Here is a 12,959-nt window from a genome sequence, read left to right as displayed (position 1 = left end):
ACTCTGTTTGCAGTTCTGTCATTTACCAAAATAAAAACTATTCCCAATGTGATCTGAAGGCAGCATGTATACACTGCTACACTGTCCTGGGCATTTGAATGATACGTCTGTCGATCAGGTTACTGTCCACAGACTGTGCCATGCTGTGGGAGAGGGAGAGAGAGAGGGGGGGAGAGAGAGAGACAGAGGCAGACAAACAGACAGACAGAGACAGGCAAAGAGAGACAGAGGGTAGGGAGGGAGGGAGGGAGGGAGGGAGGGAGGGAGGGAGGGAGGGAGGGAGGGAGGGAGGGAGGGAACAGTGGCTGCAAATGGCAGCTTCTGTGACACAACGAGAGAGAAGGGAGTGGGAGAAGAGATGCAGGGAGTGAGTGAGCAAGAAACAGTGAGAGAAAAAGAGAGCGAGAGAGAGAACTGCTGCCAGCAGAACTAGATCAGGTTGCAAATATTGATAGAGAGGCTGTTCAGCTAATAAGCAGAGGTAATTATCTCTTTTAATTCAACATTTTTATGGGAAATGTGACAAAGGACTTCAATGTTACTAAAGGTTGTCAATGAACACAAGTGCTGAGGGAGTTCAGAAGATGGGGATACAAAGCCTTTTTTCACATTGGGAAATTGTTAGATACCTTTGTTTACGCCCAGCAACGGAGGACAAACTGTGGACAGAGTGATTCAGTCAAAGAGAAGAAAATACACACATTTGTCATGGTTTTGTTCTTTGTGGGGACCAATTGACCACAGTTGCATTGCACGTATGTGCGATGTATGTAGGAAGAACTCGCTGACTGACAACAACAGAGGAAGGAAAGATAGCAGATATAGAGCTCAATGATGAAGAAATTCAAAGGGTTTCTGTGTCTGTGGCTCAAAAGGATGGAGTGGTTCTACCCTTAGGAATCACAGAGGGAGAGACCAGCTCTGGTGGCTTAAACTCGGAGGGAGAATGATGCTTCAGATTGGTTAGCTGGGATATGAGCCAGGAGGACACTGTGTTTCAGCTCTAAAGTGGGGTAGAAGAAGAACCAGGTGGATAATATAAGGTAAGAAACTTCACATCATGTTTGACTCTGCTCTTTCATCAACTGCTTTTCCTCATCATTGGTGTGATATTGGTGGGGACAGCAATTACGTAATGGGGTTTAGTGTAATAATAAATGCAAAGTCCTTTGTCTTGTCCAATCTAAATTCATATAGTACAGGTACGTTGCTGTGTAAAAGAGAAGGCAGATCTTCTTGTCGATATGAAAAGTTTATTTCCAAAACGCTTTATCCACCAATTGTTGTGTTTTTTCATCAGATATGATTACTTATGGGAAGTTTCATGTGTGTGTAAAATATTACTGTTCTCAGATTTTGTATTCATAGATTTGAGATGTGTATGAAAATGTTTTTTTTTTTTTGTGGAATGGAACGTTCGTATCCTGTATATTTGACCGTGATACGTGTTTTTCTCACCTAGCTATCTTATGATGAATGCACCTACTGTAAGTCGCTCTGGATAAGAGCATCTACTAAATGTTTTACATACAGATCTCATATTACTGTATTGAAAAAAAAGTTGACAAAAATATATACATTGATGTCACAAATGTAGCATTTGTACAGTTGTTTATTAAAAATGTATTTTTTTTGTTGCATTTGACTGTAAAACCAGGCAATACTGCTTATTTCTGAGAGTGAGGGGGATATATGGCATTTAGCAAAAAACAGGATTATTTGTTTCTCTGAAATGAAACCATCAAGTGATAGATTTGAATCAAATACATGTCATTGAACAACCCCATGCCACAATTAGATCATGAAAAAACACACCAATCTCTTTTCTTATGATTTCTTTAAGCAATAAAATCTCATTTACCAACATTTCTGAAAATGGATAGATAGTGTTTTGAAGTATACAGTGAAGTGTTCCTCAGTAACAGCCCAGTATATGGATTGTGTATATGATCCTCCTGACACCTACAGTATCACTTCACATCTAAGGCTGGTATGAGATGACTGTATGATGCTTAGCCTACACCTGTTCCAGACAGCGCTACATGTAAAAATACATTTCAATCCACACGTTCTACCCTCAGAATTCTAAACGATTGTCTGAGTACCTAATCAACACATATTTCTCTGAGGTCAAATCCATTAAGGAGATCGTATACAATGATTATGGACCACTATTTGCAATCATGACAGGTTTTTTTTTTGGCATGATGCGCACTAAACTTGATTATTCAACTTGATCATGTATGGAGCTTTGTCCAGCAGACAGCTGTCCTTATCAAATCCACAGGAAAGCTGTATTATCTGAGTGAATCTCCTAAAAGTACTGTACTCAAGATATAACCAAAGAGTTTACATTTTATTTAAAAAAATACCAAGAGCATTCAAGTTGATGTACGGTAGTGCTCTGTGTTTCCCAGATATATCAATGGTCAGATCCTGCCTGCCTGTCATCTCAATAGCACACCACAAACCTTAGCTTCAAATTACGTACATAACTGATGCCATTAGATTGTCTTGGTTGAATCCATTCATTATACATACTTGATTTTAGATTTAAATATGTGGTCAGATATGAAAATAGAATAAAAAATTCAAGACATTTAAGTTGTATTATATCATGGAAGCTACTCCTGGCCTACGCAGCATGTCGCACTATGTGCAATACAAATGTACATCTATATTAGAGTTTATGTATAGTAAGGTTCATATTTTATATGTACTACTTACTACATTTATTCAACTGGGGATTTCATTCCAAAGCACCATATGTTGGTAAAGTAGCTTTTATTGTTTAAAGACATTATGAGAGAGATTGGTGTGTTTTTTCACTATCTAATAAATGGCCGGGGGTTGTTAAATGACAGACATGTACTTGTTTAAAATCTATCACTTGATGGTTTCATTTCAGAGAGACAAATAACCATGTTTTTTTGCTAAATGCCATATATGCCCCTCACTTTATTTTTTTGTATTTTACTAGGCAAGTCAGTTAAGAACAAATTCTTGTTTTCAATGACAGCCTAGGAACAGTGGGTTAACTGCCTTGTTCAGGGGCAGAATGACATACTTTTACTTTGTCGGCTCGGGGATTCGTTCTTGCAACCTTTCGGTTACTAGTCCAATGCTCTAACCACTAGGCTACTTGCTGCCCGACTCGCAGAGAAATAAGTAGTACTGCTAGGTTTTACACAGTCAAACGTAACAAATAACCACATTTTTTTTATATAAAGAACTGTACAAATGATACATTCGTGACATCAATATTAAAATAATAATAAGTAAATACAGTAATATGAGATCTGTGTAAAACATTTACATTTGACATTTTAGTCATGAAGCAGATGCTCTTATCCAGAGAGACTTACAGTAAGTGCATTAATCTAAAGATAGTTAGGTGAGACAACTACACACCACAGTCAAATATACAGGATACGAACATGCCATTCCAGCAACAACAAAAAATGGATATATAGCGTTTTGCCCCAAATAAAAACATTTTCATGCACATCTAAAAATATATGAATAAAAAATATTTTCTGATGAAAAAACACATGTGATATAGCGTTTTGTAAATAAACGTCTAATGTTCACTTGCTTTGTGTCATAAGCTAAGAGGTCAATTAACAACATAAACAGCATGGGGTTTCCGAGCCATAGACTTTTATAGAGCCGAGCCTTTGGGACGCCCCCTAGTGGGATTGGCCTGTAATCACTTAATTGATCAAAAGAATACAGGTGGATGAAAAAAAGTGACCACGGGAGATATTCAGACAAATTGTCTTGTTCAGTAACACATAGAAGTGACGATAGGATGATCGTTATATCACGGATTTGCAATAAAGCAATGAATGATTATGATGCACCCTGCATTAGCACAAATACACACGCACACACACACACACACACGCTTATCTCTTTTGGTTTCAGCTGAACAGTAACTTCAGACGGAATTTCAAACACAAACTATTGTCCTAGCCGCTAGAGTGTGACTTATCAGTCTGTCTTTTATCAGGAGAGACACATAACGTTGTAGAAAATGGCTGACTATCAGAGTTTGCCTTTCCCTTGCCATGGTCAGATCCTGTCTTGAATGAAGTTCGCTATGATAGAAATAGAATGAACAATAGTCATTCTATTTCTGTGGTCACTATTATATTGTCGAATGCATTAAACGTAGTATCAAACTGCCCGTGCAACTGGACACGGCAGATGTACAATGCTGTACTACGAAGGTGTGCTCCCACAGTGTGTCCCCTGCGGTTAAGTGGTGAGCTACTCAATAGGAAAATATGTAGGTCACTTGAGACTACACGGGTGATGAGGTGAGCCATAGGAAAATACGATGACACCTGATCCTGAGCTCTTCCTGAACAATGGACAAAGGGTGCTGGCTGCGATCACAGTCGCCTTGTTCGATTTCCTGCTTTCCTTGAGATGGAGTACCCCCTTTTCCTCCCGGCCTCGTGTTCCACCCCCCATCCTTTGTAATTTTTTACACATAATCGAACCCCATCAGGATCATTCAAAAGCATTTCACCTTACCTGCACACTCAAATCACCTCCATGCTTTGTTCACTTGTGTGTGATCCTGTGTGTTATCCTATATGTGAGTAATAACCACATTGTACTTGCTACAAAGACGCACTCATGAGTTATACTTTGGTTGCTATTTCAGACATAACAAAGTCATCCTGTAGTCAGGTTATTTGAAAGTGAAAGGAATGACAATGTAGAAATGTAGCAAAGGTATGATTTCTCTCACGTGCCGTTGGTATTTTTGGCATCGACTCTGCAAATCAGAGGATTGGTGAAGCTCTATACTGTACATGACTAATCTAGATTCAGCTGTGCTAAAAGAAAATCATCACCTAAACCACCTACTGTCGAATCCAAATAACTTCGGCATTCTAACAAAGCATACATTCTCCGCATTGTGACTTCTAAATTCCATTGCCTGCAAATCCATTAATGCAGCATGTTGCGAAATACTTTCTCCAGCATAGACCTGGAGGCACATAACTAATGACTTGAAGCACACACAGGGGGTTTTACTTTCATTTAATCAATTCATGTGTTGCCTGATATACTACTACAGACAGTATGACATGAGGACCGTTGTCGGCCGTAAGGGGATGGGGAGCAAGCTAGAAGATGGATGGCATGGAATACAAACATAGTGAAATGCTGAAACCTTCCGTAGACTCTGTACATTGCAAAATGTTTTTTTGCGATATTAGTGATTAAGAAAAAATATGTATTGGTTCAAATTATATATGGTATGTGTGCAGTGACAGTAGTGGTGAGACATTATCATGGGATAATCAAATCTTTTGGAAGAGGGCACAAAAGCAGACATAGCTGTCATAATATATTACAGCAGTTGACATAGCAACTCTGTTAGACCTGGCTGAAGAGTACAGCCAACTACTGTGTGTTCATGGTGAATGGAGTGAGACTGAGAGGCTGTGGTAGAGAGAGGGAAGGACCGGAGGGATTTAGTAGTGCGCGTCAGTGGACGGTTGTACACCGTCAAGCCTTCAGAGTGTTGATCCGGGGTATAGGGATGAGACAGGGACTGTCTGGGGATCCAGAGGGACCTGTGGCTGGCTACTGGGGGCCTATAGACACTTTTACCCTGCTCTGCTGGTTACCCTGGAGACTGGACATGATGTGGACCAGGTGACGTCTGTGGCCCAGGTCACATCTGTGGCCCTTCGTAGCCGAGGTCTAGTAAATTAGTAGACAATATCTATACAGAAATGGATAAATCATTACAGATTGGCAAATGTGTTTGTAAACCTAAGGCTAGTGTGATGTACGGCGTGTGTGGCGCAAAATAAAAAGTTATATACAGTGTGTGTGTGTTTCTGTGTGTGTTTCTGCTGTGTGTGCGTGAATAAATATGTTATTCTTTAGTCTGTACATGTTTATTTTTAATTCTATACAAATTTGTTTTAAATGTGAATGATTGATCACTTAACCATGAGAAACGTTTCCGTCTAGTATTGAACATGCACACACGCAGAGGGTGGAGAAATGCAGTATACGTATTTATAAACTGGGTGGTTCTAGCCTTGAATGCTGATTGGCTGACAGCCGTGGTATATCAGACCGTACCACGGATATACCACGGATATGACAAAACATTTATTTTTACTGCTCTAATTACTTTGGTACCCAGTTTATAATAGCAATAAGGCACCTTGGGTGTTTGTGATATATGGCCAATATACCACGGCTAAGAGCTGTGTCCAGGCACTTCACATTCACATTACTAAGATCAGCCCTTAGCCTTGGTATATTGGTTAAAAATATAAGAGGCAGTGGTAAAATGCTGTAAATCTTACACCATCCTCGTTGCGTGATTAATAATACTGCAAATTATACTGAATCAGGTCAAGTAAATAGAGCTTGAAACCTGGCTAAGTAGTGACAGAACATTTTCATTTTTAGACCAAGTGTGTCTCTCCCTCTCCTTCTGTCCCTGTGCTTAACATCTGTGATGGCGCACCCATGAAAACTGTGGCACGCACAGGAGTCCCCTGGGAATCCTGAATTAAACACACGCATGCACACACACACAGGCAAAAAAAAAAAGACTTGATCAAATTGAGTGCAATGCTGACATGACAGCCAGAAGAGCTCAGTACGGAAATGAACACACCGCTGAGATAGGAAGCTTTACCATGTTGAACTTTCCACTACGTCCTAGTGTTGATGTAGCTGAAATCTGATAATTCTGCTGACTGTGTGTACTATAGCGTACAGAAGGCTGCAAAAAAAATTGTGAATGATGTCTGGTAGCATCTCATCGGTTCTAAGCAAGTGGCCGATAAAAGCACAGGAAACGTCTTGTGAGAGAAGTGTCTGGATCTAGCTAGCTCCTCTCCACTTTGCCCGGCAATCAACAAAAATACTTCTGAAAAGGGCCATTTGGAATGAATGTGTGAGTCGTGATCAGGCTTCGGAAGCAGGAGGTAAAGGGAGGGGGTGGGGGACAGACAGGGTGTGAGTCTTTTGCCATTCATATTGAAAACAAAATCATGATAAAAATCTAGCATTTTCTCAAGAGTCATGGTAATAGCACTAAGGCCATGATAATATCACCATAATGTACAAAACATTTAAGGAATCTTATACGGTATGGTGACTACATCATTTAAGGTATTGGTGTCAATGGATTATGTGAAATGTGGTTGTGTCATGTGGCAATAGCCTGAAGACTACTTATGAAAGTCCAGTGGCATAATGGATTATGTGTGCATGAATTACACCAAATAAATGTCTTTGTAGTGCAGTTCCCCAGAGTCTTAAATGGTGAAGTACTTTGATACTGATATGCTGTAATATGACAGTTATTTCAAAGTACTGACGTCCGTATCCCTCTCTTCTCTCCTCAGGGTGTGGTCGGCCGAGAGTACAACAACCCACACAGCACACCTTCTCCCTGGCTATGACCGGCTGAGATGGGGCTCTGGCAGTGACACCACTGGAAAGGACCTCTGAGTGATCACACATTGGGACATCCGGGACCTCCCACCTACTCCCGACCCTGCAGCCCGGGCCTACGTGGCCAGCATGAGTGTGGGGCGTCTCAACCGTTACAGCATTGTGTCATCCGAGGAGGAGGCGCTGCGGCTCACCAACATGCACGGTGGCAGCAGTGGTGGAATGAATGGCTTTGGCAACGGCAAAATCCACACACGCCGCAAGGTCCGCAACCGCTTCGTCAAGAAGAATGGCCAGTGCAATGTGCAGTTCGCAAACATGGAGGACAAGTCATCGCGCTACATGGCCGATATGTTCACCACGTGCGTGGACATCCGTTGGCGCTACATGCTGGTGCTGTTCACGCTGGTGTTTGTGCTGTCTTGGCTGGCCTTTGGCCTGGCCTTCTGGGTCATAGCGTTACTCCACGGCGACCTTGACAACCCGGCCGGAGACGACAACTTCACGCCCTGCGTTCTGCAAGTCAACGGCTTTGTGGCCGCCTTCCTGTTCTCCATCGAAACCCAGTCAACCATCGGCTACGGCTACCGCTGCGTGACGGAGGAGTGTCCCGTCGCAGTCTTCATGGTGGTCTTCCAGTCGATCGTGGGCTGCATCATTGACTGCTTCATGATTGGCGCCATCATGGCCAAGATGGCACGGCCCAAGAAGCGGGCACAGACGCTGCTGTTCAGCCACAACGCAGTGATCGCCATGCGCGACAGCAAGCTGTGCCTCATGTGGAGGGTGGGGAACCTGAGGAAGAGTCACATTGTAGAGGCCCATGTCAGAGCTCAACTCATCAAACCCCGGATCACTGACGAAGGGGAGTACATCCCCTTGGACCAAATAGACATCAATGTGGGCTTTGACAAAGGCCTGGACAGGATTTTCTTGGTGTCGCCCATTACGATTATCCATGAGATCGATGAGGATAGTCCACTCTATGGGATTGGTAAAAATGACCTGGAGACGGCAGACTTTGAGATCGTGGTCATACTGGAGGGAATGGTCGAGGCGACTGCCATGACCACACAGGCGCGCAGCTCCTACCTGGCCACGGAGGTGCTGTGGGGTCACCGGTTCGAGCCGGTGCTCTTCGAGGAGAAGAACCTGTACAAGGTGGATTACTCTCACTTTCACAAGACCTACGAGGTACCGTCCACCCCGCGCTACAGTGCCAAGGACATGGTGGAGAACAAATTCCTGGTGCCCACCTCCAACTCCTTCTGTTACGAGAATGAGCTGGCCTTTCTCAGCCGGGACGAGGACGAGGAAGAGGATGTGGTGGGCGTGGGCGTGGGGGGTGGTGTCAGAGTGCTGGCCAACCTGAACAGTCCGGACCGGACCAGTCGACACGAGTTCGAGAGGATACAGACCACTAGGGGACTGGACCAAAGGTCGTACCGCAGGGAGTCAGAGATATGACCCCTGCCCTTGTACCTACCCGGGGTCAACATTTGATACGTTTTCTTTCCTTCCAAGGGTAAAAATGCAGAACAATGCAAAGTGCCATAGGAAAAGCTGACTACTGTAATAGGTTGGAAAGAAAATAAGGGGACAGTGAAAGGGAAAGAGGGATACTGTTTGGAAGGAATAGGTGAAAGCTAGAGTACGCAGCTCGCAAAACTGTGGTAGAGAACGTCGTCAACAAAAGGAAAAGGCCTGTGAAGGACCTTATTCCTTCATGGAAACTTGAATATTTTTTTCACAATGTCATTTGAGTTTCAATGATGCATCGAACAGGTATAATGACAAGACCTAATAATCCGATACTAGGTGTTCATATTATTGCTTAGATAAGTTGTTTTGTGTGGAGTACCGTTTTTCAACATATTTTTGCTATTTCAACTTGCTGTTGGGCACAAATGATAGTGTTACAGTTTAAAGCTACCCATACGCTTCCCACATTGCTGGAATTCCCAATCGCTGTAACAGAGTTACGAAAATTCCTGTAAAAGTGTACTGCAGCATTCAGAAGCAATGAACCATGCTAAATCATTTAACCATCCACGAGCCATTGAAGCACAACGTAGTTTCACAACTTGAATTTGAACCAGTTGTGATGAATACATATAATTTGCACTATTAGCCCAATAGTAATGCAGTAAATGAATTTAGAATGGGCAGGGGTGAACATCTCAAAATTCTCTAGAAAGAAAATAAATTGAATTGATCATTTTGATACCGCCTTGCTTAAAACATAAAAATAACACAGGATTATTCTGACCTCAACGAAGTTTGAAACAACTATAGGGAAAATATCATTACGTTTCTTTTTTTTCTCTCTTTCTCTCTTTTTTATTCTCTTTAAAACAAATCTATGCACATCATTAATGATATCAAGGGGACAGAAACTGAATGGATTTCCGTAGAAGATGCTATGATGTCGTCCAATCACCATCGCATAATTCTACAAAGGGAACCGGTTTGATGAATGTGTGTCTGAACTCAATGAGGATTGAGGGCCTTCACATGTATAAAGTGTTTCCCCTCTAATATCTTTATAAGTAAAGAGCAGTTATTGTATGCTATCAAATCCCCTTTGATAGAAAAGTTCAAATAGTATGCAGAAAGAATGGTACTTTACCAGGTTAATTCATGTGTGTTAAAGGAATACTCCACTCATGATGATGGTGTAAGTGACAATTTGCTTTTTGAAAGTCCTACATCTTGAAAACTTGCTGACATTTTCGGACTATATCGACAATGGACTTATGAAATAAAATACTAAATATAGTTTAAAATAGTGTATTATTCCTTCAAGATTTGCTTTGCTGGAAAACTGTCATCAATATTTTCCTAATGGTCTACACAGGGTATGCATGTGGGGCAGGGTTAAAATGTGTAAAATGATTAATCCCATGGTTTTAGAAACATACTGTAAGAGCAAGCTATTAACCCCTATTAAGCACGAGAAACTATCTGTGATATGTTGAAAAAAGTCCTTAGTTGATTTGATTCAATTACATCTCAGAAGCAATAGGCTTACATGATCAGGTGGACAGACAATATGAAAAGCAATAATACTGAAATGTACCTCCATGTTATGTACTAAACATAAATGGTGAATGGCACAGAGCTAAATTTGGCTATCATGAGTCTATTTGTGGAACCCGGTTGGCTAGTCTGGTGACTCCATTCTCTCGTGGTGCACCTGTTTTATAACTGGCACCACACTTATCTCTCTGACAGTGATGTTTTGAGTCTCGAGGAGCGCTTTCACCAAAACATAATGTATCATAATGTATCTTTCGTCCTTCATTTACTGGAGTGATCTTCAAAGTTCAATAACTCAAGAAGTAGCTGAGCAGCTGAGTTAAGTTGGGTTCGGAACAACATTATATACATTATATTAAGAATGAGTACAATAACAAAAATTATTTGTAAGGTGTGTTGCTATGATATGGAAGCCTAAAGGTACCAAAACTCAATTTAAAATGCAAATTGGAATGGAAGTAACAAAAGGAGTCATAAATAGGAAAGGTGTCTTGAATGTTAATAATCTAGGTTCAACTTCAAGCACAAAATCAAGCAAAAAAATTCTAAATTCAAAACAAATAAATGTCATATTTTAGTATCTACAGATTTGTTTTTGTCTTAGTTACATATACTGAGTAGTTTGTAATTTATCAGTATCTAGGTAAAGCAAGAAAACTAAGGTGCATGACAGACTAATTTTAATCTTTGGCATGAATCGTAGCATATGAAATGTATACCTTGAATTTATGCCTACCCATAATGCACTGCTCTACTAAATAGCACACAATATATTATGCTGTGTCATGAAATCATTGAAATCCTCATTGAAATGTGCAGTTCATGTCCCCTAAAATACTACTTTTCCTCTTCCACCAAAATAACTGCCCTTGTATCTAAGAAAGGGGGAAGTAGGAGGTATAGTACTGTAAGACTAGCACAAGAAGAAACACCATGATGGTCATTCAGCTGGCGACAATGACTGATATTTTCCTAGTGGTCCTTTTATCCCAGGGGTATCCTTTGCCCTAAATAATTATACATAATGTGTTGCTTTTTAGAACTTTTAGGCTACGAGAGATTTTTGGGGAGATGAATGAAGCCTTTTTGTCCCAATCCTAGACTTTATGCTCATTGCCTTCTGGGAAGGCTCTGGTATCCTAATGTGTGACACCTTTGTACCTACTTATAATGTTTCGGTGGTATCCATGGTAAAGCATCATCAGCTTCTATGCTGCATCATCGGAATGCAAAATTCCATCATGCCTTTTTCTTTTTTATCGGAAGAAGTTTTAATATTACCCAACCTGGCTCCATGAAAACAGATAATGCACTAGCTGTACACAACATCAATAAACTATATTGGGCAACAGCTAAATACACACAAATCAACACATCTGTTTTAAAAGTAAGTTATTTTTAAATGACAGTATTTCATTGAGATACATTAGAATAAAATCATCCATATTTATCGATTTTTGTACCAGAAGAAAATCTGAAGAAATCACAAAGAAAGAGGCAAAAATTGATTTGTTGCCTCAGGTTATCAATGATTTGATTTTGTTTCATTTCAGCACAGAAGCTTGTGATTAAACAGGTATTTCTCTTAAAGGGATGATTGGAAAACCTTTGACCTCTGTAGAAGTCTTCCTATGGCCCAGGTGAAGAAACGTGCCCTGGGCTTTTATTTTAATGCAAAGTCAATTAAATTATTCAATTAAAACCTAATTGTAAATGAAAACTGGTTGGAGTGCATATTTTGTTAAATTTGCTTACTTCATGTATTTATCGTTGTAAAACTGAAAACATTGGTATTACATTACAGTAGTAGCCCACAACACAACAGCTGCTGTGAATTAACGTAATATTCCAGCATTTTGTTTCTCCCACCTAGCAAATTTCTGTGTTGCGAATCAACTCTAAACACAGGTGGTACTCATAAGGCCTGACTAATCAATCGACCAACTAACAGAGAGCTGTATCATGATGACAAATGTGATCAGACTGAGATCACAGATCAACATCTGTGTTGCCGAGGTGACCAGATGCCTCTCTGGTCTATGGACAATTATTCGATCCAGTCGTTCAATAAATCACTGTGACATACACTCACACAAACAGCCTGGCGGGTTCAGGAGCCTTTTGGGACCCTATGGACCAGAACTGGAGGACAACCAGACACAGGTGTAGAGAGAGAGATCAATGGAGGAAACAACTAGATGCATCATCATTACTCTACTGACAAAATAATAGAGAAAATGCTGGTTATATTTCTAATACTCGTTTCAATGTCTCACTTCTGGGATTCTCTCTAGCAGATCACTAACTTGACAAACCAATCACACAACGTCTGTTGGAGACAGACAGGTCGCGTGGCAAATGAGATGAGCCCCTCCCCTCTTTATAAGGTACCACTCGCCCAATTGTTCTCAGGCAAACCGTGAGGTTAGCGCTGCCAAACGTAGGACCTCAGCTCCTGTCGATAGTGTTGA

General features: G+C 41.0%; 1 protein-coding gene across 1 annotated transcript; it reads left to right on the top strand.

The window, feature by feature from the left end:
• Window positions 1–328: 328 nt before the first annotated feature.
• On the top strand, window positions 329–12,208 carry kcnj12a (potassium inwardly rectifying channel subfamily J member 12a). Its single transcript, XM_021565106.3, has 2 exons — window positions 329–1,043; window positions 7,401–12,208. The coding sequence occupies exon 2, from the start codon at window positions 7,579–7,581 to the stop codon at window positions 8,914–8,916; it is 1,338 nt and encodes a 445-aa protein (XP_021420781.1). The 5' UTR covers window positions 329–1,043; window positions 7,401–7,578; the 3' UTR covers window positions 8,917–12,208.
• The last annotated feature ends 751 nt before the right edge of the window (window positions 12,209–12,959 follow it).

The sequence above is a fragment of the Oncorhynchus mykiss genome, chromosome 16, assembly GCF_057628025.1.
Source record: "Oncorhynchus mykiss isolate SJ-2025 chromosome 16, ASM5762802v1, whole genome shotgun sequence".
NCBI classification, from domain to species: domain Eukaryota; kingdom Metazoa; phylum Chordata; class Actinopteri; order Salmoniformes; family Salmonidae; genus Oncorhynchus; species Oncorhynchus mykiss.
The sequence above is the reverse complement of the archived record's forward strand: the minus strand, read 5'-3'. Positions and strand labels throughout refer to the sequence as shown.